We start from the raw sequence: 27,545 nt of genomic DNA on the forward strand, positions 1-27,545 counted from the left end.
CTGCAGTCTGTGACACACACACTCGTACATTAGGCGATTGACCCTCACACATACACCAACTCGCTGCAAAAGAAAAACTTGGATTCGCCGTTTTGAGGCGCTACATGAACAGTACTGTGTTGTATTATTTTTTTTATTGAACAATAAACAGCATGACTCGATTGTCAAGGAAAAAGCAGATTGTCGTGGCTGCTGTTGCTGCATTATAATACAAAGAGAGGAAATTGGCGAGAGGCGTTTGAGTCTACTCATTGACGGCAATCAGTACATTTTGGCAACAGACTCGCCACGCTTCGCTTTTTCGCCACAGGCACATGCTCACTTTCTGTGCAGCAGACCTTAGTTTTCAACTTGCACATTTGTACAATCTATTTTACACATACCAATAAAATGGGTTGGAAACAAACATCAGTCAGTAATGCAACTGTAAAAGCAAAGCAAAGATTTATTCATGTAGCGCATTTCATCCACAAGGTAACTCAATGTGCTTTACATGATTAAAAGTATTTAAAAAATAAAAATAAAGAGAGAAAAAAAGCTTAAAAACAAAGGCAAAAATAAAAACAATGTACAGTGCAAAAAAGATCATTTAAGAGTGGAAATGCTCTAAAAAGCATGAGAAAAAACGTTTTTAACCAGAATTTAAAATATTCACACTTGAAAGACTGAACCAAACAACTTTGTGCAACATCCATCACCAGCAGCAGGTCAGAAGTACACAAAAAATATAACCACTACTAATAGCTATATTGTAATAGTTTCTTTATATTGTTTTTTTTTTTGTGCCAAAATAAAATATGTAAAATAGAAGAAGCACAAAGCATCAGTGGACAAGAGTATGACTTTTGCAATAAATATATTTATTGAAGGACATCTAGTCATAGAAATTCACTTTTTTATATGTGGGAAGTTTTGTGAAAAAAAATCTCACCAAAATTAGTATTGCCACCATTAATTTAGAATATAAAAGTAGCTACTACTACATTGTTCAACCTTAACACCGACCAATTCTGCTTTGGGGAAAAAAAACATCAAGTAAAAATTAAAACTACAATAAAAATATAATTACTAAACTAAACTGATTAAAATCTATTAGCTTGAAGTAATTTTCTAAATTTAACTGACTTGAAACAAAATCTAATTCAGGAATCTTAGCATTGTTCTGTAATTGCACAACTTGTCGACCATAATCACTTTAAAACACACTGTTCTTTCAGTAAGAGAAAGACCCAGTGGTTCCCTACACTAGTTTTGCACATCATCTTAGAAAAAAAAACTTTACAGAAAAAGAAATATACAAACAATAGAAATATCAGTTTAAAATAACAGACAAACCAATCATCTTTTGCATGCAAAGCTGAATACTAAAGTCTTCCATTGCTTTATTGCCGGGAACACAGTATCTTCCCTTATAAAGGAGAAACATGTAAAGTGTCAAATAAATAAATAAATAAAGTGACCTCCCATCACCCCCAAAATCAAAATCTTCTTTGTCTTTGTGTACACACAGGCAGTACTGCAGCTCTATATACTGTATACTGCATCAGGGAAGGTAACCTACATCCTATGGGCCATGTGATCCGGTCCACCATGTGGACCTCAAAGGACTGAAATGATCCTAGATGGGAAAAAGGTTCTCACTCTTGCTCTAAATAAATGGTCTGATCATGACCTTACAGTATATGAAGACACTGAATTCTAATGTGATCTTAGAGCAGGTAAAGCCTTTTGGTGGAATTTGGAAGAACCTCCATGGTTTGTTGTTTGGTCAAGAATAGATGGTAATGACCTCACGCCCGCCGCCTCGCACAAGCAGCACTCTTTCCAAACCTTCGGTCAACACTTCCAGAAACTCCATATCTGAGAGTGGGAGTGAAGGAAACAACAACAACAAAATGCTCAGATGGTGTGTTTGTTGTCACGGCAGCAAAAGGATACAGTTTTCGTCTCCATCTGTGTCGCGAGGTGGTCCCGGCATGTTGAGGAGCACCAGCCGAGCATCGTGAGACCTGTTGACGATCACCTCGTTCAGCTTCACGGCTGTGTGCATGCGCCGCACGTTGGACTGGTCCCTGGAGTACAAAATGTATAAGATACATTAAGTTTGTACATTTTCTGAAAAATATATAGAATTTATTACCACAAATAGCCTCCATTAATCGCTGGGTGCATTGTCCACCTCTAACAAATAAACGCTGCACATCAAATACAAACTTGACATGAACAAAAACCTGGTTGTACCATTAGGTGGACGTAGCTATCTTCACTATGCCTTGATGCCACTATGTGTTGCGTTAGATGGTTTCCGCAACACCCAAATACATAGCATCTATAATAAAGATGACATTTATTGCTGGGTTAAAAAAAAAAAATAATAATAATTTTATTTTTATTCAGGTCTCGTTTTGAGGTATTTTGGACAGGACTGGTGCCGGGGGCATAGGGGTGCGCGAACTCTGCATACGGACATTTCCGGTTCATCACAATTAATTTAATTTTGAGAAATTGTAACTCACGGTTTGAGGCTCATGAGTTCTCTGAAGTTTTCGGGTGCATTGTTTGTGTTTCTTCTCTCAGCCTCAGACTTTTTCTTCGTCCAGGTCATGTGAACATTCCCCGGCAGAGGACTCTCCAACGTGTCCTCCTCCTCATCTGAGTACAAACTTCCCATTCGCACCAGCAAGTGTCTGTCCTTAACAAGTTGGGCCTGTGAGGAGAAAGGACGGAAGTATGAATTCCAGACATGCCCATCTTGATGACACTTTTGTGTGTACGTTACCTCTCTCTGCTTCTCTGCGCCGGAAAGTCTCATTTGTCTCAGCATCTGAGATCTCTGCTCCATCATCAGCGTGCGCTCATAAGTGTATGCCGAGATGTCACTGTCATGCTGAAATACAAAAGTGCATTCGTAAAATCAATAGTATCCATCAAAAGTCAAAATGATCATCTCTCTAAATGCAGGCCTTTTGGTACGGCTCTTGTATTGGATCTCATTAGTTTTTAGGTGTGCCTGATGTTGTGTCCACTGTACAAAAATAATGTGTGCCTCTATTGGTATTTTGAAAACTCTTGAAAAATGTAAATTTTTGGTAGCAGATGACCACTAGAACGTTACCCACCGGACATCATCCCATTGTTTGTGTGATGCAGATCAGACCTACCAACAACCAACCACCTACCTATGCCTAACCACCAACCTAACCAACGGATCAACCAACTGACCAGCTGACCAACCAACCATCCATCCACCTACCCACCTAAATTACTAACCACCTACCTACCTACCTCCCTACCCACTCTACCACCCACCTACCCACGCCAACAAACAGCCTTACCTATCTTCACAACCACCCACCTACCCATTCACCTATTGACCAATGGACCCACCGAAAAAACTACCATCCACCCACCCACCTAACTAACAAACAACCTACTTAAGTCCCGACCCACCCACCCAATCAACTCACCTAAAAAAAACTACCAAGCTACTCACAAACTAAAAAACAGACCGACCCATAAACCAACCAACCAACCAACCACCTACCTAACTACCTTACCAGCCACCGATCAACCCAACCTACTGACCAACCATCCAACTAACCGACCGACCAAACAACCAACCATCCATCTACCTTCCTAACTGACTAAGCAACCACTTCCCTCCTCCAACTAATCAACCAACGAACAACATTTGGTGCCCGCCTCTTTGTAATAATGTGCATTACAGTCACAAAATAACAATAGGTTCCAAATAAAACCGACTCGCACACCACATATTAACCAAAACTGCGTCAATAAAGTCTGGCAATTATAAATAGCTGTGAAATTATTTTATTAATAATTTACATCTTACGTCTCTCTGCGTGAGAGCAACTCTTACCATTTCCACCACTTCCACTTCAGCCTCTATCCTCAGCTGGTAGAGGAATGTTGCTAAATCCTTCTTCATCTGAATGCTGTTATCATCCATCTGGGCTACCGTGAAGATACGCATTCTGCATCTTCTCCACACCTACAAAAAACAAAGCTAGAACTTATTAACGAAACTCTACTTCAAATAGCATCATTGATATGATTTGTGTTCTTGTACTTTATGTTGCTTGAGCAGGAAAGGCAGCAGCATGAGCATCCCACCGTCGTGGACGATCCACCACACGTCAATGTTGCCGTCAGTGAAGCGCTCGTGGTTGCTCGGGTAGAACGACACGTTTTTGGGCACCATTAGAGCCAGGTGGGCTGCTGTGGTGCACCGGACTGTGTCTGTGCGGCGATGAGAACATGAAGGCTATTTAGGGCTTAATTGAATCATAGCGGCCCAGGACATGAGGATGCATAGCGTCATGATGTTCCAATATACAGTATGTCAGGCAGCAATGATACCGTGATATTTACTTCACAGTTCATAATTCACGAGCAACCTTATTATTAAATTTTTTTTTGCTTGGCATTTGAAAGTTACGCCGAGCAGAGCGCAGAGTGTAAATATACTGTACAACTAGCAAACTGAACTTTGATAGTGGTTAACAAGGTCATCATGGATCAGATATTGTGCAAAACCAGCAGAACTACACAAATCAATAACCCTTCAAAGTGTAAAGTAAATGAATGAAATGGTAACAAACAGGGCTCTGAAAAGGAAGTTGGAAGGAAGAGTGTGGCAAGATCAGCAGAGAATTCAGGCTGGCCAAGCGCAGAAAAGAAACTGGAATCCCACATTTCACCTTAGCAATCTTGATCATATAATCTTCCAAAAGCACATTAAAGATACAATATCTTTGCCGTATTGTGTTGGATATGCTTTGAAAATAAAACAAAGGGTTTCCTTCTTTGACAGGCACAGTACACACTGTATGACAAGAATGAAAAGCAGGAACGTGCACATACATTTTTGGAGGCAGGTGCTCTAGCCAAAAAAGGCACCTATCGCAAAAATTATACAATTAAGAAAAACAGTAGTATGTATTTAACTTATGTATTTATTTCTGTGAACACAGCAGTCAATAATACAACCATTAACAGAGGAGGTGAAGGGAGGGTACAGTGGATATAAAAATTCAACACACCCCTGTTCAAATGACAGATGGAAGGGGGCTGGGGGAAAGGCGGGATCATATATACAATTCTCCCAAGGACTAAATATTGATGAATGAAGACAAAATGGGCTGCAGCAAAAAGGGCACTTTTTTGGTTCAGAGCAAAAGGGGAGGTGCTTGAGCACCACATAGTGGTTATGTGTGCACATGGCCCGGTGAAAAGCTAAACGTTTGAATATGAAATACAGTATGTCACTATCAGACCTGAGGCTCGAAATACAGTATGACTTTTGACTTTGTTTAACAGGTCAGATACAGTCTAAAAATCAACAGGCTTGTTGTTCTGATGTTAGTAAGAAATCCTTGAAGATAATCATAATTGACCAGGTTTGAAGGAAAAATATTTGACGATTGGCTTAGAATTGCGACTGCTCGAGCGCTGAAAAGAAACAAACTAGGAATGCTACATTTGACTTTAAGGTTACCTTAGTTACCAGGGGAACCAAAGGGATAAATTGGATTCCTCGGTGCAAAAATGCAGCTGTGTTTCAGGGGCTTACTGATAAAGGTCTTCCAGGCTCGAGGGTCCTCGCTTTGCCTCCAGCCGTACGGCCATCCCATCATCACCGTGTTGTGCTTCATGCCCCCGAGCCCGCAGGACTGGATCAGGTGGATGATGCCCTCCCGCACCTTGGTCGCCACCACAACTTGGCAGAAACCCTTGACCCTCTCAATGTCCATCATGTTCTTGACGGTCTGGTAGGATAAATCAATCAATCTTGATAAGTTAACGTGCCTTTTATCACCACCACTGATAAGCATGCACACAGTTTTGATCATACACAATGCAAGACTTTAGAAATGTCTTCATTTACCTGTTCAGCTGCTTGCAGTTCCCCGTAACTTTCCAAGAAATTTCCCTTGATGACAGATCCTACTATGGTCAGGCCCTTCCCTGCCTTAAGCTGAGAGGCAAAGGTCAGCAGCCGAGGATATTTGATATGGAGGTCCTCATCCAGCTTTGACAGAACTAACAACTGAGGTCTGTTAGGCATAGTCATGAGCGGCATAATTACTGTTTCACCAAGATTATTGGGTCTTGTATAAAAAATATTTTTGAAGGAAGACTTCAGCGTAGCTGTACCTCCAATTCTTAGTGTGCGGGGGTCCGACTTCTAGCCTTAACAGAGCATAGCGTGCAGCACTAAGGGATAGTCCACGGATGCCGTCTCCCCACTCCTTTTCTGCTCTGTTTTTGTTTGTATGAGTGGAAAAAGAGAAGGCTTACTTCAATTGTAGCGGTATAGAGGACATAAGATCCACTCAAGCTTTGGACATACCCCTGGTACTCTATGTATTTGTAGATCATCCCAGCAATGCCCATGGCCACAATAGCATAATACCAGGAGGAGATGAACATCAGGGCCAAGCACATGCTCATTCCAAGGAAGGAGAGAGTCCTTTTCGGGAACACGATCAAGAACACATTGCATCTTTAGCGAAATCCTAATCAAGCTTTTCAAGTGAAATGAAACAGTTTTAAGATGTTCTCACCAGTGGTAATATCTGAACCTTGGCCTCCAGTTTGGGGTGCGCAACAGCGTTTGCACGGCACAGGCCAGGTTAACAAAGAGATAGCACATAAGGAAAAACCTGGGGGGAAAAAACAACACAAATACCTAAAAAAAAATGAAATACATAAATAAAGCCAAAGCATTACGATCCAATATAAGAACTACATGAAAAATTCTACCATTTCTAAAATAAAAATGCTTGGATTTAATTGACACGGCTAGATAGGTTGCAGTTGTCTCACACTACTCTTATCACTGTTACAGTGTGCTTTTATTGGGGCTTAATGGGGTAGTGACCGAGACACCGTGAATGGCATGAAAGTGAAAAAAGCTTTTTGCGTGCCAGTTGGCACCCACATTGTAATGTGCATGACTGCCACCAACAGGAAAAAAAGGAAACAGTATCACGCAGCAAGTCTGCCATTGTATGTATGTTTTTATGGAAGGATATTTTAAACAGCTTTCGTGTTGATCTCATTTTATTGTGGTTATTGATTGGATCCACAGTACACAGGAATACATCTGCAAGTCATCTTACATGGAAAGGATTGGAGCCACCATATCCAAGGAGGCAATCAGGATACCAAGTTCAGCTATGAGGCCAGTCAGCAATAGGGCCCATGTTGGCTCACCATTTGTCTTCCCATGTCCAAACACCTGAAACCAAGACAAATAATCAACAAATCAAACATCTTGCGTGGTTTCTCTGGCAAGATCTACGACTTCTAGTAATACATTTATAATCCACAATGTGAAATGTCTCACTCTGAGGAAAGGGATGATATTGTCCTTGGCGATGGCCTGGAGAAGTCTGGGTGCTCCAGTTAGCGTCTGCAGACCTGCTCCCACCGTAGAGAAGAATGAGCCGATGACAATGACCCAAGGGGACGGCCAGGACAGAGTTCCCACCACCAAATTGTTCCTAACTGCATCACCAAATCTGAAAGTACATACTTGGTAAGTTTAAACAATAATAAAAAATAAATAAATGGAACATGATAAATGACTGCTTCCATTAGCATGCAACTGGACTTACTTGTCTCTTAGGACCACCCCTTCGACACAGGCCCCAAATAGGATAACAGAACTTAGATCTTGAAACAATAAGTCAAGGTACTAAGATCACAGCAGGTAAATTTCCAAACAAAACGTTTGACTTGATATGGTCACCAAAATAAGGATACAGACAAGAGTAGTGGTGGTAATAGCTAAAATGGTTCCAATGGGGATGGACTTCTGAGCATCCCGGAGATCTCCAGACCTGTTGGAGCCTGCCATGATGCCTTCAAAACAACACAAGGACAATGTAATGATTATTCTTAATGTAAAATGTAATTTAATTTAATGGTATTCACAAGAAATCCTAATAGTATAGCTAATAGCTAACAATAGCCATGTGGCATCAGATACTTAACAAATGCAAGGGGTGGTGCACAGCCCAACAAGTAGCCTATTAAATTTTGGTGCAGATGCTGATAAGGTGGCAGACTTTTCACTGTTGCAGTCTGCTTGCATTGGGACCAAGCGGGGCACTGACCTACCAGATCAAGCAGAAGGAGTTGTGAAAATGCCTTGCTTTGCGTGATAGGTAGCACCCACTTTGCAATGTGTATTAGCGCCACCAAGCATGATTTTTTTTCAATCCGGTATTCATTTGCCTTTGCATTTGCCTTTTAAACAGTCAGTAAAGTAGGATTTAGCTTCATCTGTGTGTGCTTTAACACAGCGACTTGGCATCCCACAATCAGATTATTAGATATTAGCTAATTAAATGTATACAATACTTGTCGGACAGGGACATTAGCTTACAACACAACTGGACGGGAGAGCGACTGGTGAATGTTAAACTTCACACCCAACCTACCCTAGTTATTGGAAAATTCTATTACAAACAAACATCATCCAGTCTCTTAACGTACTGATACTACTTGCAGAGGTGGAAATTTATCAGATCGTACCCCGTTCATGACATTGTCTTACCTGTGGCCGATGGGAAGAAGATGCCCACTAGAAGTGTGAAGGACGTGGCGATGTCTGCGGACACGTACATGCCAAAGTTCTCCATGGTGCTGTGGGAGCCCACCGACTCTAGGCCCTCCTTCTCTAGGATCTCCCCTTTCTGCAGGTAGTTGCCCCACATGTTGTCTAACAGAAACAGAAGAACTTTTTTTATTACCTCCCCCAAGCAGATTTTGTTTTCATGATTGATTGTTTGTATCAATGAAGGAGCACAAAAGCTCACATTTTGACCAACCCTGGGGTTGGTTGTACAAAATGGGAATCTGAGCAAAATTTTCTGGACAAATATGCCTCTAAAGTCAAGAATTCGAACTGCCGTCATGGAAGACCTAAGCAGGACTTTAGTTCAGCATCCAAAGATCAAATATGTGATTATGTTTTGTATTGTCTTTGGCTTTTTGCAATACGTGTAAACAGGTTACATGAGCTGGGGAGACTAAAATTGAAGAGATTCCAGCTTCAGGTGCACTGTCAGGTTTAAGGTAGAATGTTTGTCAGTAAAACATGTGAAGGTTATATAAAACTAATAGAACTAACATTTCGTATATATGAAAGATACATTTTCCAAATCATTGTTAATACATTTTACAATGAACAGCGGTTAACTTGTTTGAACACTTGTACACTACAGTACGACAACTTTGCGTATACCTCGCAATATTCCACTCGCCAGCCCGGGGATGCCCTGGATCTCTGTGACATTATTCTGCAGGAAGTAGTCATCGCACTGTGCGCTGCTCATGTTCCCCGGAAGGCAGAACATGTCCCACAGCTGACTGGGCGCTGTGATGTTGCCAGTGGTTATCGTCTTTGCACACACATCGAACCGATCTCTAACCAAGGTCCTGTTGCCAAGCATGCAGATCCTAATGCAATCCGAGAAATCAGTGACATAAATTAACCAAAATATTTCAAACAGCTCTCAGTGGATGCATTACAGCCACACCAACTGTTCTACAGAGACTCACGGGAACTCTGGTGGATGAGAGACAGACTTGATTGCGCCAGCATAGATGGAGACAATTGAGATAATGACGCAGGCGAGGAAGAGCGACGCCAGCTTGTTGACATATTTGACACCCACAAAAACCACCACAGCCATGAGACTGAGGCAGATGGTACCGTAGACGCGCATGTTGTTCAGCACCGCGCTGTCAGTGCCATGGTGATCTACGGCATGAAAGATGGCGGCCTGAGGGACCAGATATTTCTAAGGTGGAAAAAAAATACAAAAATAATGTATATTAGCGTTTTCAATTTACATGTAACTCATTAAAATGCTAGACAGGTTTTGGAATACGTTACTATTAAATTAAGTGATTTATTTTCCAGTCATAAAATATTGCAATAAAATTCAAATATTCAAATAAAGTTTTGATGATATTTGACCACTTATTAATATTTACATTAAATATACATATTAATAACATTGTCAAAATGTATTGTTAGTAATGAGTAATAGTTAAAATAACTATTATTATATTTTGCAACATTTAAAATATACATATATGACATATTATATATACATAATTTATAAATACATGAAACCTAATTAATTATTAATTAAAGTTATATTGCAGTATTTAAAAGTATATTTAAATAAAAATATGTTGGGAAATTAATTTAAATGATTTTAATATTAGAATATTATTGACGCGGGCACGGTGAAGGACTGGTTAGCACAGTTCTGGGGACTGGGGTTCAAATCCCGGCCCCGCCTGTGTGGAGTTTGCATGTTCTCCTCGTGCCTTGGTGGGTTTTCTCCGGGCACTCCGGTTTCCTCCCACATCCCAAAAACATGCATGGTAGGTTGATTCAAGACTCTAAATTGCCCGTAGGTGTGAATGTGAGTGTGAATGGTTGTTTGTTTCTGTGTGTCCTGCGATTGGCTGGCGACCGGTTCAGGGTGTACCCCACCTTCCGCCTGAATATAGCTGGGATAGGCTCCAGCAGCCCACGACCCTAGTGAGGATAAGCGGTAAAGAAAAAGGATGGATGGATGAATATTATTGACAATATATTAAATTATTATTAGACCTCATTCAATTAATTACATTGAGTGTTTCAATTATATTTAAAAATTCTTTTAAAAGAAAATTCACGATATTTTGGATTAAATTGCAGAACATTTAATTTTTGTTTGTGATATATTATTATTATTATTTGCCTGAGGAGTCACTGATGGTGTAGTGGTACACTCGCCTGACTTTGGTGCAGGCAGTGTGGGTTCAGTTCCCACTCAGTGACGTGTGAATGTGAGTGCGAATGGTTGTCCGTGTCTATATGTGCCCTGCGACTGATTGGCGACCAGTTCAGGGTGTAGTCCGCCTTTCGCCCGAAGTCAGCTGGGATAGGCTCCAGCGTCCCGCGACCCTAACCAGGATAAGCGGTGTTGAAATGGATGGATGTATTTGCCTGAGTAATTTTTTTTTTGTCATACATAGCCAGGAGCTTTTGCATGAATATTTTATAAAAATAATCAACATAAAATATTGTTTTCATGTTCTCCATACAGCAAAGCATTCTCTTTAAACTTCACTGCAAAATTCAGGTTTACCGATGCCAGCTCTGCTCTGCTCTGACAATTACTACCCACATTATGTGTCATTCATAGTAAAGGTTACGGTCACTTCAGGGTATTTTGTTTTCCCCTGAGGGGAAAAAAAGGGTGTGACGTTGAGGTGCGACATTGATTTATCCAGCTGACATGATGTCTATCACAGCTAAGGCCACTATTTGAGCAAATGGTTCTTCACAGAGAGGCATGCTGGCATTTTCAACACCATCTGACATAACCAAATGTGGTTATTTTATTAAAAACTAACCAAAAATATTTCAATGGCTCCAAGGATGTACATGGCGGAGGCAAAGGTGGTGCCCAGGTAGAAGCATAGGCCAACAGCTCCTCCGAATTCTGGACCCAGAGAGCGTGAGATCATGAAATAGGCCCCACCAGCTAAAAAGAGGAAACAGACTGTTACAATCCACTAATCCAGATGATTCGGAATACAGTTTTATGTCATTTTTATGCAAGACTATTAAACTATCTGTGGCCACAATGATTCACACATTACCTGGAACAACACCATTTGTTGCAATGGCACTCATCGATATGGCTGTGAGCATGGTCTGCAAAAAGGAAAGGGACATTGCATTCAAAAAAACGCTTGGCCCGGATGTTGTGAGGGAACATCTGTGTGGCACGCCAACATCCACCCATCAAAGTGACGCTCGGGCGCATGGTTTTCCAATTGACTGAGCATAATCCCGCTTGAAATAATCAATATTAATGGTGTGTCCTGGAAATACATACAACTACAACATTGATAGTGTAAGGCGGTGGACGGCAATGGAGGCACGCTCTGCAGAAATACAAGTCAAAATGGCATTCTTAATATTACACCACAGTCAATACAAAACATATGATTTAAATATTACCGGTACCTCACTGGCGGTGTCTGTAGTATCTTTGTAAAGGCGGAATTTTTAATACAGCTCTTGTATTGGCCAGGCGTACCTAATGTTGTGCTCGGTGAGAAAGTTCTATTGACTTGTACACAGTAGGAACAGGCTCATGACCCACATTGGAGGTAATACCCACCCGGCATATTAGACTAGTTCGTGTGTTTGTGTGTGTCCGTGCATGCGTGTGTACTAACACATGTGCAACACATGATGACAATCAGCAAGGACTGCATGATGCCGGCCACCCCAACAATCCACGTCAGCCGCAGGAAGAGGATGACCCCGAAAATGTTCTGTAGACACGGCAAGTAGACGCCCATCAGAGTGCCCATGTTGGGCGACTGGGGAGACAGAGAGCGAGAGAGTGAGGATGGGTGATGGGGGGGGGGGGGATTATTGAGCAATTCAGGAAACAGTATTGATTGGTGTACACTTTAAAGGTCAGTACAGCATGTTACAGCTTTCATGAGCAGTGGAACCTATTCATCCATCATCCATCCATTTTCTAAACTGCTTGACCACATTAGGGTCACAGGTGAACTGGAGCCGATCCCAGCTGACTTTTGGGCAAGAGGTGGGGTACATCCAGAACTGGTTGCTAGCTAACTGTAAGGCACATACAGTACAGACAAACAAGCATTCACACGGATATTCAGAACTATGGAGAATCAAACACAAAACTTACATATAAAGTAAAAAATTAAAAATTAAGAGCCGAGAATGAACTGACACTGCGTACATTATTAAAATACATAGTAAGGAATAAATATAGGACAGCAAAGAGACATTTGTAGTTGATGGAATTAGCATTGGAAGCGAAAGAAACTACCGTAATTTCTCGTGTATAATGCGCACCCATGTATAATGCGCACCCCCAAAGTTGACCTCAAAATTCTGGAAAACCCTTCTCCATATGTATAATGCAATTTTACAATACATGATTTTGCTTCTACCCATATGAACAAAACATGAAGTATTATCTGTATTTTGTTAGTTTTTTTCAAAGAATTATTCTGAAGTTAAACACCTTATTTGAACACACAATACTTTATTTTTATTGACTTGCTCCTATTTTGAAATTCATAGCCCTACTTTTATTTAGTAAATGAGAAAACACACATTTGTGCTCGTTTGATTACCCCGGCAGGAATTGTAAGATGTGTACAATTATTTTAAGAAAACATGAAGGACCAGGCGAAACACATTTAATTTTATTTTGATGAGATTCAAATTAAACTGTCAGGCATTACATAAAAGCATTATCATTAAACAAAACATAACCATAAAGAAATTAATGATGGTTGTTGTTCAGTCATCAGTCGTATTAAAAAAACATAAAAATAAGTATGTAAACTTATGAGCACAATTGTACATATATGCAGTCATATGTACCCCTGTCATATTGGAATGAAAGTGTAGTCTACACCTTTTTCATAACCTCTAGGGGGCATACTAGAATGAAAGTGTACAACTTTTTCATAACCTCTTGGGGGCGGTGGCATACTGGAATGAAAGTGTACAGCTTTTTCATAACCTCTCAATGGCGGCATACATTGATAAAATGTGAAAGTCTTTTTCATTTACTCCTATACATATGCATAATGCGCACTATTGAATTTTGACCATTTTGGGGGGTAAAAAATGCGCATTATGCACGAAAAATTACGGTAAATGAGACTCAAGCAATCATACCAACTGTGGTGTGTGTGATAACGCTGCCCTTGTCTGTCACGTGTCATTGAAATTATGTTTGTTTTCACCGTGCTACCCTAACTTCGAGCTCGCCCTAGAGTTTTAAAACACTTGTTTGCCAATTAAGAATGTTATAATGTTGCTAAAAAGTTTTAAAAAAGTAAAAAGATACTCAAAATGTTACCAGTACTCAAAACATAGATCCAGTTAGGAAAGGGGCAATGATGGTGACAGACTGATCCTGGAACACAAATAATTCCATTTATATTATTTTTTATGCAGTAAAAATGCTCAGAAATCCAAACAAATCAGTCCTGAATTGGATTATATCAGGCTTTAGAGGCTCCGTTGTATTAAAGCCAATCATGCTGGATAATCTGTCAGCAAGTGTTCATACAAAACTTGGCCGGGAAAGCCCTACAGGTGGATTAATAATGTTACCAGGCGTCTTTGGACCATTGCACTGACCTTGGGAGTTTTTCTCCGAGAGGCCTCAGCGCTCTCTTCCTCCTCATGCTCCTTTGCTCCCTGGGTGATGTTTGTGTAGCTGACCAAGCGACTGAGCAGAGAGACACCTTGGGTCGAATGTCCAGCTCTTCCTGGATGAGGGGAACAGTTAAATAAAATCATTCCTGTTATTAGAATTTGATGGAAAACCCACAAGATACCTCAAACAAAGCCAGGTTCCTGTCATAGAAGTCATTCTTCTTCTTCTCATCAGGACTGTTGAGGAACGGGCTGTTCTCTTTGTGATTGCCAAGTCCTATGATTGAAAACAAACAATACAAGTTAGAAAGTCAGTAAATTTAAGGATGTACTTCAAGCATTTTGCACATCAGTCATTTCTTATTTATCATTTATTATATCTTTATTGGAAAACTGAAGTTGTTTGTTTACATTCAAACTCAGCTTGTAGCAAACACGAGTGACGTCTTGGCATGCACGCTGTGATCGCGAGATTACAATTATAGCATCCCGACCATAGACGTTTATGATCCCAGCGCCTTACATACTGGTCGTTGGAGACTTCATTCTTGTGCCTTCCTCTCATCTACTCACAGCTTTAGAAAACATGTTGACTTTGCAGCCAGACGGAATAAAACTCTGCATCTCCTGTATGCTAAATGTCAATGTACAGGGAGCTCTTATACATAAGAATATAGTTTTTTTATAATAATTATTCATTATTATTATTATTATGATTGTTATTATTATTTTAATTCATTGTCATTTATTTTATTGATGTTATTTATGTTTTTTGTACAACAATTTGTTCCAGCTGCAATTGTTGTTAAAGAGCTCGAGAAATAAAGTTGAGTCATCCCATGAAATAACTTCATCTATCCATTTTCTGTAGCACTTGTCCTTAATAGGGTTGCAGGTGAGCTGGAGTCTATCGCAGCTGACTTAGGGCAAGAGGTGGGGCACACCCTGGACTGGTTACCAGTCAATCACAAGACACATGTAGACAAGCAAACATTTGAGTCATAAGACGCAGAGGAGCATAGACTCATCTTAGACATATTGTTAGTGTACAGTGAATGTATATATATCCATCCATTTTCTTTACCGCTTATCCTCACCCGGGTCGCAGGCTGATGGAGCCTATCCCAGCTATGTTCAGGCGGGAGGCGGGGTACACCCTGAACCGGTCGCCAGTCAATCACAGGGCAGAATGTATATATAATATAAAATTATATATGTATGTGTCCATCACGGCGGCACGGTGGCCGACTGGTAAGAGGGTCAGCCTCACAGTTCTGAGGACCCGGGTTCAATCCCCCGGCCCCGCCTGTGTGGAGTTTGCATGTTCTCCCCGTGCCTGCGTGGGTTTTCTCCGGGCACTCCGGTTTCCTCCCACATCCCAAAAACATGCATTAATTGGAGACTCTAAATTGCCCGTAGGTGTGAGTGAAAATGGTTGTTTGTTTCTGTGTGCCCTGCGATTGGCTGGCAACCAGTTCAGGGTGTACCCCGCCTCCTGCCCGATGACAGCTGGGATTGGCTCCAGCACGCCCGCGACCCTAGTGAGGAGAAGCGGCTCAGAAAATGGATGGATGGGTGGATGTGTCCATCACACATACAGTTAAGGTAATTTAACTGAGTAAATAGTACCTCATGACATAACAACAACAACACTCACAAACAGTGACCCTGCATTGCAAACAGCATGCAGAATGAATGATTACTTCTCATTCTTTTTTCAATTTTGTGCATTCAGCAACCTTGCGGCAGAAGGGATGAAAGGGTTTTGTGTAGCGGTTGGTTGTCAGCACCGGCACATAGTACAGCCAACCTGTGGGCATTATGGAAAATCCACCACCAAGTACATGATCAGGTTGGGTTCACACATAGACTACAGCCTTCAATTAGCCTAACTCCAGACAGGAGGCCCTGAGCAAAGATTCAAAACCAGACCTCTCAACTCTTTTGAAGACATGCTAACCATTAGGACAACTGAAGCAACCTGAAACTCTTTTTGTTATTTGGGGCTAAACTGCTCCATCTGTCAGGTTGGAAGGGTAATCTCTCCATACTGCATGCTTCAAGTACCTTAATAAATTTAGATCAGGGTTCACAGGAGGCCACTACAGCATAGTCTGCTGTTTTGTTCCAAGACATTCTTTAGCTGTGAGTTTTGTTTTTTGCTGAGAACAAACTTTCTGGCAGCACATCAGGCTTGATATTTGAAATTGACTATTGATAATAATGAAACACAATTCTAATATGCATGTATTACACATTTAACATCTCTATATTTAACTTTTTTATCATTACAGTTCTTAATTGTTTGGCTGGGATAAATCACATGCTCTATTCAGCCTTACAGTGAGGAGTGTAGCTGCCATACCATATATGGTTCCTGCCATATAGGGCAACACAACAGTACGTCTACTGTAATTGAAGTAACACACAGGATAGCACCGAACCCAACCCTGCCTAGAAATGTATGCATGCAAATGCATTAACCCAAAATGACATCTGCATCAAACCTTGCATCAGCCTCGGAAAACAAATTGTTTAAGGAAATAATCTTCTGCAGCACCAGTGGTTAATAATAAATATGTCTGGTCCTCTCACTCACCTGTGCTCAGAGGTGCAGTGGTGCTGCTACTGGTGTCACTGAGGCTCAGCATAGTTATGAGCAGTGTTGTGCATGCTGCACTCACATCACCAACTACTATCCAGGACCCCCGCTCACCCTGGGTCAACACCCAATGCGGGGCCTGATCCAACACGTGGCCCATGAGGCAGTGCTCATTGATGCAGCACAGAGCCTCCTGTCATCTTACGTGAATGTAGCAGTGTCTCAGTGAGGTGCACACGAGAAGACAGAACTAGTAAAAGCATACATGTGATGGATCACCATCAAAATGCTACACAGATGAGTTGCAGCAATGTGAATTAAAAATAAGAACACAGCACTGTCATCTAGTGTCCATTTGTAGTCAATGCATTGAATCCGAGCTCAATTTTAACACTCCTGTTACGGTGCGAGTCAAATTGACCGAGTTTAAAATTTTAAAACGTAGAAAAATATATTTTATAAATGTAAAAAAAAAAAGAAAACTTGAAACTTACTGACTCTTCTTGTATTGATCTATTTATCATTATTATTTTTTACATGTATCTTTTTTTACTAAATGGTTCACATGAACCCTTGACCAATTTTACTGTACCAAAAAAACAAATGAAACAGGAGGGTTAAATCTGGATTAATGTTTACATGTTTGTCATTATCTGGTTCATTTAGGTGCTGGTGAGGAATAAATCACACAGTAAATCTTCACAGATTATAATATAATAGCAATACTACACCTTCTTGGACTCCTGTGAAATTAGTCCCTGGACTGTTTTAGCAAAAACAAAAATTAATCTAATATTTTTTTATATATATATTTTATATATATATTTTATAAATATTATTTTTCAGTGCAAGTCAAGACGAATTTATTTGTATAGCCCTTAATCACAAAAAAAAACCTAAAATAAAAAATAAAAAATAAAAATAAAAATACATTTGGGGGGCGAAAAGAGATGAAACCCTTGAGAAGGGACCACAGATGGCGGAATCCCCCTTCCAGTATGACCAGGCAACCTTTATCACAGTGTTGTGCTATACAATGTGAGTTAAAACAGCATGAGAGTCATGTGTTAATTAACATCATTAATTTGAAAATAACGTATATATTTTTTCAGTAACATGGCTAATACTAAGAGTAGACCAAAAGAAAATCTCACTTGGAAGGGATGATGTAATACTTTTGTTCACTGTCACAAACTACAACCCCTGATACCTCTGAAAGCGGCAGCTTCAGAGTGAACACTGGGGCTCTTATATTTTAAACCATCTCACGAATAAAGTAAACTTTTCTGTCATGGGTATAATTGGAGCTCTGGTGTACAATTGACTGTCAGAAAAAGTGTTGATGATTACCCCAATATGTCAGGAAAGTCACACTCGCATTTTCAGTGGGTGCTTTTACAAACGTACAAACAGATCAGATTGCTGGAAGAGCTGATATTAGTTTGTCACATTGATTTCAAAGTGAAAGGTGCACAGCGACTACAAAATATGTCATTTCTTATAAGAGAACATTTGTGTTTTGCTTTGGGTACAAAGCAAGATGTTTTGTTTGTGTTGCAACTGCAGCCTGCACTTTCTCAACAGTGTGAGTTTCCATCAGCTCCTTATTGGAAAAGCTTCTTATCTCCTAAACTTCCCCTATAATGATTGAATTAAAGGTTTTTAACACTGAAAGGTAGATTAGCTCACTCTACTTCCTATTTAATATGGTTTCTACACCGCTGCGTAAATACTGGTCTATTCCTTCCAATTATAGCTAGACTCCCAAATTTATCTACACTAAATAATGAGCTTTTATATGAACATACCATAGTGGCTGAAATAGTGATCTCTGCTCTGGTAGAAGCCATGTCCCAAATAATAGTCAGGTGCATCACAAATAGTGACCTAATTTTCCCCCACTCAGAAAAAATGGCTGTGATTATATTTACAATGTGTCCATATGTCTCGCGATACAGTCCAACACATAGATGTGGCATCTGTTAAGCTGATGTTTATGATTCTAGCTCACTTAAATTAGTGCTAAACTCCTTTTTGTGGGACACTTAACATGTATAAAATGTATTGTTAATGCTAAATTGTTCTTATTCTAACCTCGTATGTCAATAATGTTACGAGGATGATAAAAGTGTTTATTGGAGTTTGTTTTAATGAATGAATAATAAAGTGGTAGACATATTTTTATACTTGTATGACAAAAGTATTAAAATGTTACTTAAATATTGCTTGTACAGATTTTTTTTTTTTTTTTTATGATAGAGCCACTTTGGCCCAAGATTGGATTTTTACATTACAGTGGAGTTTGAAGTGATATGCATAACCGAGGAGAAAAATGATAAGAAATCAACTCAGATCTGCCAGTTAAATGAATGACAAAGGCCTTAATTGAATATATATTATGTTTGATATAATACAGATGATATTGTAATAGGCGGTATTTAAATTAACTATTATGTGGGAAAATATTTTAGAAATACATTATTTACAACCATTACTAAAAATGCATTTGAAGAAATAAAGGCCTCCCCATAATAATCACCATATCATTAATACACGTCAGAGACAGTTTTCAGGTCTTAATAAATGTTGGAGAAGATTATATTTTGATTTCTATTATGCAAAATTGATGGAGAAACTAGGCACATGCCTTCATTTGTTACCCTTTCTTGGGGTAACAAACACTGTAGCTTTAGCCATGTCCTAATGTAGCCTTAATGGCTGTCTTCCATGCAGCGCTAACAGGCTGAGATGCACAGCAAAACATATTAGCGCTGATCTGCACTAATGATGAGCAAAGGGGTCCACAGCGTGATCCAATGAACTCGGAGGGTAAAATGTCAACAGGGAAAGGCAACATTTTAGATTTAATTTAACGTTTTGTTTTTTTTAGAAGTTAACTGATGAGAAGGTTTAAATTGTAGAATTTGCAGTTAATCACATGCCATCATTGTGCAAGTTAACAAATAAATAGGCTACAAATATATTAGAGGTAAAGTAAAAGTCCAAAGCTGTCCTTAAAAGATACTACATTCAGGAACTACTACTATTACTAACATTACTATTACAAAAGCAGAACCTTTGAGGATACCACCCAAATGATATGGCCGTACCCTATTGAGCAATTCGGTTTGCCCCTATGTTCCATTTCCTGTTTTATGGTCTTTATCACATTTTCCTTCTATGGCATTTTGCATCCATCCTTCCATTTTCCGGGTTAGGGTTAGGGTTAGGTTAACCTATCCTCACTAGGGTCGCGGACGAGCTGGAGCCTATTCCAGCTGACTTTGAACGAGAGGCGGAGTACACCGTGAACAGGGTCGCCAGCCAATCGCAGGACAAATATATAAACAAACAACCATTAGCACTCACATTTACACCTACGGGCAATTTAGAGTCTTCAATTAACCTAGCATGCATGTTTTTGGGATGTGGGAGGAAACCGGAATACCTGGAGAAAATAGAACATGCAAACTCCACACAGGCGAGGCCAGATTTTAACCCGGGTCCTCAGAACTGTGAGGCAGATTTACTAACCATTTGTCAAGTGTGCCGCCTCTTTGCCATTTTGTTGACATAAAAAAAGGACTTGTGGAGTTAAACCTAAAGGGGTGGGAAACCATAGACAGGTTGCCAAGAATCGCATCATGCAACTGCAAACGTTCCGCCCTTTGTGGTGAATATATAGGAGTGGTTTTCTAGCTCTGCCACAATGACCGCAGTGTTACAGCAGGGGCCTGTTTCTGGGCCCGACAGAGCTGTGTTTATAGGCTGAGGATGACGTTAAAGTGTGTCATTTCCACCCTTGTTGCATGTATAAGCACACCACTCCTAAAATAAAATACATATTCTATAGCATTTGTCCTTATTGGGGTCACCAATCCCGAGATGTGTGGGCAGGAATTTACCGGTTTCAGCGCCGCGGCTGCACAAATTGTTCAAAGCTGTATTCATTACATCACCAGCATGCCGTTCGCCAGCGGCAGTTTTCAGGTAAGCTATTGTCATTAAATTGGAAGAAAATCACAATGTTGTCACAGGTAATGAAGTTGTGGGCTACTGTAGGAACAAACCGAGTATGCCAGGAGGAACCTTCATATCCCGACTGCTGCCAGCGTTACACACATATTAAAGGTAACTCGACCAGCTGGCTGTGATTCTCACAGACGAGTACCACAGAAGATAAACCGATGTGTATCTAATTCACCAGCCAGCAATGTTTTGTAATAATTCTTTAATTGTGTAAACAGTTTGCCTTTCATTTCCACAGTTCTTTTTTTTTTTTCACACACTTTTTTTTCACACACCCGACCAAGTATTGACAAATAATAAGTGCGGTACATTCAACTTGACCTTACAGCTGATGTCACACAAAACAAATCAATGTGTCGACACCAAACAATAGCACCATCCATGCGTTTGACACTTTTGATTGATGAAACTTACAAGATGACGTGAGCTACCCCCCCCCCCCCCCCCCGGGCGCTAATTTTGCTGTTTCTTATTGAATTCTGAATTCTGTGTCTTCATTACAAACACGAAATTAGGTTGATTTTAAAGATGTACTGATTGTACTGAAGCGATCTGTGTTGTTGTTCTTAGGGGTCATAGTAAGACTTCCAACGCACCTACGGCGAGTGAATGCAGCACTGAGCCGGTGGAGTCAAGTGAATGGAGGACAAAAAGTGGCAGAGAGACTTGCCACCTGCATATAAGCTAAACGGCACGCTGAATGACATCATTAAAGCCACATGAAGAGGCTACCCTGGCTGACGCTCCAGCTTGAATCGTTTAGACGTTGTGTGGTGGTTTTCGGTTGAATGCTGACATCACGGCAACAAAACGCTCTCCCTGCAATATCTGGGCGATGGAGCTTCCGATGACGGGCCGACATCGGTGTGACGTGTGTTTGCTGACTGGGTAAGATACAGTATACTGCACTGACTGGGTAAGATACAGTATACTGCAAGACAAGAATGTTAAAGGTTACTTAAACACTGCCCGTACAATAGTTAATTATTTCTACTTCCATTATAGCCACTGATGGTGCAGTGGTACATTTGCCTGATTTGGATGAAGACAGCGTTGGTTCTGTTCCCTCTGTGAATGGAGGTGTGAATGGCTGTCCGTTCTCTGTATGTCCCCTGTGATTGACCGGCGACCAGTTAAGGTTCCGCATTTCGCCCGCACTAGGCTCCAGCACCAGCGGCATTGAAAATGAAAATGGATGGATGCATATTTCCATTATTTCCAATGCGAAAAATAATGAAATTCATCCTGTGTTCCGCGGCACGGTGGACGACTGGTTAGAGCGTCAGCCACACAGTTCTGAGGACCCGGGTTCAATCCCCGGCCCCGCCTGTGTGGAGTTTGCATGTTCTCCCCGTGACTGCGTGGGTTTTCTCCGGGCACTCCGGTTTCCTCCCACATCCCAAAAACATGCATTAATTGGAGACTATAAATTGCCCGTAGGTATGACTGTGAGTGCCCTGCAATTGGCTGGCAACCAGTTCAGGGTGTACCCCGCCTCCTGCCCGATGACAGCTGGGATAGGCTCCAGCACGCCCGCGACCCTAGTGAGGAGAAGTGGCTCAGAAAATGGATGGGTGGATGGATCCTGTGTTCCACAACGGATTATGCTTGATCTGTTTCACTTTTATGTAAATTTTCCCACTAAACACTCATGAGAACACATTGACGTGTTAAAACTATTTTTCTGCCATGAATTACATTACATAAGATAAAGAAAACTGCAAGTCTGCAAGCAAAAGCAAATGCCAGGCACACAAAAAATGTAAATAACTGCAATCACTATGCCATGAACCGAGGCGGTCCTCTACCACATCTTTTGCATTGTTGACATTGTTGTACTACATCTCCACGGCCATGGACCAAACTGTTTACACGACCTTATTATAGCATGCGCCTGTTCTCCTTATCCACCAGTCTCACTTCCTTTTTCGACAGCATGTAGTCATCATGACAGCTGCCCGCAAACTGGGATGTCATTGCTCCGGGAAGCTCATTGCTCAGCAACAAGTGAAGAGGGCTCTTAGTGTGAAACACTCCCAGAATCAGGACTTGGCTGTTTCCCATTTGCCATCAAGCCCTTCATGGGAACAGTTGGAATAGAAGCTCTAATGCTGTGTCACATTTTAACTGCAGTTGAATGTTACATTTTAGGTGAAATCTACAACCCCAATTCCAATGAAGTTGGGACATGGTGTGAAACATAAATAAAAACAGAATGCAATGACTTGCAAATCATGTTCAACCTGTATTTAATTGAATACACTACAAAGACAAGATTTTTAATGTTCAAACTGATAAACTTTATTGTTTTTAGCAAATAATAATTAACTTAGAATTTTATGGCTGCAACACCTTCCAAAAAAGCTGGGACAGGTGGCAAAAAAGACTGAGAAAGTTGAGGAATGCTTATCAAACACCTGTTTGGAACATCCCAGCTTCCCTGAATTGCTCAGTCATTCACAAGCAAAGATGGGGCGAGGTTCAAGAATTGTATGGCCGAAATGTTCCTAAAAAGCTGGGAAAGGTGGTAAAAAAGACTGAGAAAGTTAAGGAATGCTCATCAAACACCTGTTTGGAACATCCCACAGGTAAACTAATTGGGGTGCCAGGTGGGTGCCATGATTGGGTATAAAAGGAGCTTCCCTGAATTGCTCAGTCTTTCACAAGCAAAGATGAAGCGAGGTTCACCTCTTTGTGAACAAGTGCGTGAGAAAATAGTCGAACAGTTTAAGGACAATCTTCCTTAACGTACAATTGCAAGGAATTTAGGGATTTCATCATCTACGGTCCATATCATCATCAAAAGGTTCAGAGAATCTGTAGAAGTCACTGCATGTAAGTGGCAGGTCTGAAAACCAACAATGAATGCCCGTGACCTTCGATCCCTCAGGTGGAAGTGCTTCAATAACCGACATCAATGTGTAAAGGATATCACCACATGGGCTCAGTAAAACCAGTGTCAGTAAATACAGTTCGGCGCTGCATCCGTAAGTGCAAATTGAAACTCTGCTATGCAAAGCAAAACCCATTTATCAACAACACCCAGAAACGCCGCCAGCTTCTCTGGGCCCGAGCTCATCTAAGATGGACTGATGCAAAGTGGAAAAGTGTTCTGTGGTCTGACGAGTCCACATTTCAAATTGTTTTTGGAAATTGTGGAAGTCGTGTCCTCCGGCCCAAAGAGGAAAAGAACCATCCGGACTGTTTTGGACGCAAAGTTCAAAAGCCAGCATCTGTGATGGTATGGGGCTGTGTTAGTGCCAATGGCATGGGTAACTTACACATCTGTGACGGCACCATTAATGCTGAGAGGGACATACAGGTTTTGGAGAAACATATGCTGCCATCCAAGCAACGTCTTTTTCATGGACGCCCCTGCTTATTTCAGCAAGACAATGCCAAACAACATTCTGCACGTGTTACAACAGCGTGGCTTCGTAGTAAGAGTGCGGGTACTTGACTGGCCTGCCTGCAGTCCAGACCTGTCTCCCATTGAAAATGTGTGACGCATTATGAAGCATAAAATATGACAACGGAGACCCCGGACTGTTGAACAGCTGAAGCTGTACATCAAGCAAGAATGGGAAAGAATTCCACCTACAAAGCTTCAACAATTAGTGTCCTCAGTTCCCAAACGTTTATTGAATGTTGTTACAAGAAAAAGTGATGTTACACAGTGATAAACATGACCCTGTCCCAGCTTTTTTGGAACATCTTGCAGCCATACAATTGTAAGTTAATGATTATTTGCTAAAAACAATAAAGTTTATCAGTTTGAACATGAAATATCTTGTCTTTGTAGTGTATTCAATTAAATATAGGTTGAACATGATCTGCAAATCATTGTATTCTGTTTTTATTTATGTTTAACATGTTCCAACTTCATTGGAATTGGGGTTGTAATAGCCTTGAAATGTCTTTATACTTACTCTCTGATGTGCTTTCTTAATGCAGTTCAATGTATAATGTGTTTAAAGACTATTTAAAATGATAATAATAGAAATGTACATGTGAGCAACCTGATTTGAATTTGATTTTGTCGGCTCTATGTTTTCAAACACTGGGCTGCGGCACAGTGGATTTACTGGTTAGCGCATCCTCCTCACAGTTCTGAGGTCATGGCTCCAGCCTTCCTGTGTGGCGTTTGCATGTACTCCCCGTGCCTCTGTGGACTTTCTCCGGGTTCTTCCCACATCCCAAAAACATGCATGGTAGGCTAATTGAGGACTCTAATTGTCTATAGATGTGCAGGTGAGTGTTACTTGTTGTTTGTCTATCTGTGCCCTGTAAATTGGTTAGCGACCGGTTCAGGGTGTACTCCACTTCTCGCCCAAAGGCAGCTGGGATAGGATCAAGCATACCCGTGACCCAAGTGAGGATAAGTGGTAGAGGGAACGGAGCAATCTTTTTTTAAACAAACCTACCACACAGCTCGCAACAACTTTTATGCTGCATCTTCAGTTTGAGTTTCAGTTATTAAATAAAAAATCAGGCAGTCAGTGTGTGGGCTTGTACAAAGTGTGGCCTTTGGTTCTGTCTGATTCATTTCAAAGACCACACCCAATGTGTCTTTTATTCCATAAAATGTTTTCTTTCCTTGAGCCCATGTACAAATCCCACATAATCATACTCTTCTTGCCATGCTCTCTCTCTCTCTCTTTGTTTTGGATCCTCCGCCCTCCCTTTCTTGTGTGAACAGGGTGGAAACACGCGAGCGACAAGCTGAGGCAGAAATGTGCTGCAGCCCATTTTGGTAAAGGCAAAAAAGGAGGGTTTTGGCACCATCTTTTGTACCAGGCGCCTCTTGAGGCCTTTTGGTGGTGGGTGCTATCAACGCAGCCCTCCCACCTCCATACAAGTTTACCCCCCTTTGTGTAGCTCTCACCCCTTCCCAACTGTCTCTGCGCCTAGTTTTGAAACCTCTAAAGATATTTGTATAAAGAAGGGAGCTTGCAAAAACTGGTTTCTGGCCTTGTACAATTGCCATGGTAACCGCCCAACCAGCTGTTCATAAGAGTGGGAGACATGCTGAGCGAATTCCGCTTCAAGCATCACCACTAATTCCAAACTTTGAAAGTTGTGCGACTTACCGTCAGAGCTGACAGTGTCTTGATGATCTGGTGGTCCACCGTCCCCGTGGTCCACCGAGTTGATCCCCTCCAGACCGTCATAGCCGGACTGGGCTCGATCCCTCACCGGTACCACCGTAAAGTGAGGCATTTTTTCATCCCCGCCAACTCCAGCTGGGCATAGCAGGCTAGCTGTTAGCTCCTCTTCCCGCTAATGGCAACTACATTCCACTACCCTGCGCTCACTTCCCCCGGACAGGGTATGCTTGCACTCCCCGCCCATGGGCCGGCCCCCCTCCTGCACACTGGTTTTGTGTGTGTGTGAGAAGAGGGAGAGGCCATGTGGAGGTCTTAACACTTAACAAAAGCAACCCCCCCCCCCACAAACACACACGTACACACAGCCTACCTTCAAGAAGGAGGGTCCTAAGGGGGTTGGGTTATGTGAAGTCATCCACCCCTTGCAAAGTTAAGTTGAGGGTGACCCCCGCTTGGATTGGGCGTGCATCCTGATTTCAACCAACAGAGTCAATGTTGTGTGTTCAAGGTCCAGACAGTGCCCTGCTCTGTGGGCCCTTTGACTGCTACGTGGCAGTCTGGAAAATAAGCCAGAACCAGTGATCACTAGACAGGAATCAATGAGAGCTGTACCTAAAAACTGAAAAGAGTTTGCAGATGTTTGCACAACCATTATCTCTCTGCCCCCGCGCTCCAAGAACAGTCCTAAAACCACAAACATGTCCGATCAAAGCCTAGAACGTTCTGTTATGAAGGCTCTCGGGGACCTCGCGAACGGCTCTTTTCGGATGGCACTTTATGAGCTCTCTTACTTTTATTGCTGGGATTGTTCGAGAAATGGTCTTTGGAACACAGTCCACACAGGCTGGATTCGCACTGCAGGTCCAAGTGCACACTTCCGATTTAATACCGACTATATTGCCAATTCTATTGACAGTAATGTAATGTGGCTGTGTTTTCACTGACAAAAGACAAAAAACATATGCATACACCCAAATTGCACATTAATAACCCCACAAGTGTCTGTGACAACGCTGAAGTAAACCACACATAAATAATACAAATCATAAACATTACAATGCCACTGATGTAAATGCCAGTACATTTGGCCGTGACCTGTATTCAGTTTGCTTATTAAAACGCAACTTTATTGTATCATATTTACATCGTATTTAATGGTTTCGTTGTACAGTACAGTACCTTAGCTTAACAGCATTTAACGTGTTAATTTGCGCTCGAGCAGATACGGGGTGTGTATACATAACCGATCGGTGTATTTTAATGACATGAAGCTGACAGGTAATACGATCTCTGCATTTGCGCTGTACTCACATTGGCACGTACCCAATATGCACCAGCTTTTTATCCCCTTTATCCCCTTTTGGACGAGGCCTGATTCTGATCTGAAGATGTCCATTTCAAACCTATTTCGACTGCTATGACGCATATTCATATCGCGCCACTGCCACCTGAAAAAAAAAAAATTTAATAAATAAAAATCGGAATTGTGTCGCTTGGACCATGTGGTGTAAATCCAGACCAGAAGGCCCGAGTTGCT

General features: G+C 41.2%; 1 protein-coding gene across 1 annotated transcript; it reads right to left on the reverse strand.

Annotated features, from left to right (window-relative positions):
• Positions 1-421: 421 nt before the first annotated feature.
• slc12a4 (solute carrier family 12 member 4) lies at positions 422-26,215 on the reverse strand. Its single transcript, XM_061668862.1, is given in 25 exon segments — positions 422-1,860; positions 1,939-2,072; positions 2,517-2,707; positions 2,780-2,887; positions 3,881-4,012; positions 4,091-4,260; positions 5,594-5,789; positions 5,909-6,077; positions 6,178-6,282; positions 6,374-6,493; positions 6,588-6,686; positions 7,146-7,264; positions 7,373-7,547; positions 7,644-7,701; positions 7,792-7,890; positions 8,588-8,752; positions 9,278-9,492; positions 9,595-9,836; positions 11,452-11,582; positions 11,701-11,755; positions 12,286-12,432; positions 14,252-14,355; positions 14,358-14,382; positions 14,452-14,546; positions 25,991-26,215. Coding segments are annotated over 25 exon segments (3,276 nt in total). The 5' UTR covers positions 26,121-26,215; the 3' UTR covers positions 422-1,768.
• Positions 26,216-27,545: the final 1,330 nt, after the last annotated feature.

This window comes from Phycodurus eques, chromosome 2 (assembly GCF_024500275.1).
Source record: "Phycodurus eques isolate BA_2022a chromosome 2, UOR_Pequ_1.1, whole genome shotgun sequence".
Classification (NCBI taxonomy): domain Eukaryota; kingdom Metazoa; phylum Chordata; class Actinopteri; order Syngnathiformes; family Syngnathidae; genus Phycodurus; species Phycodurus eques.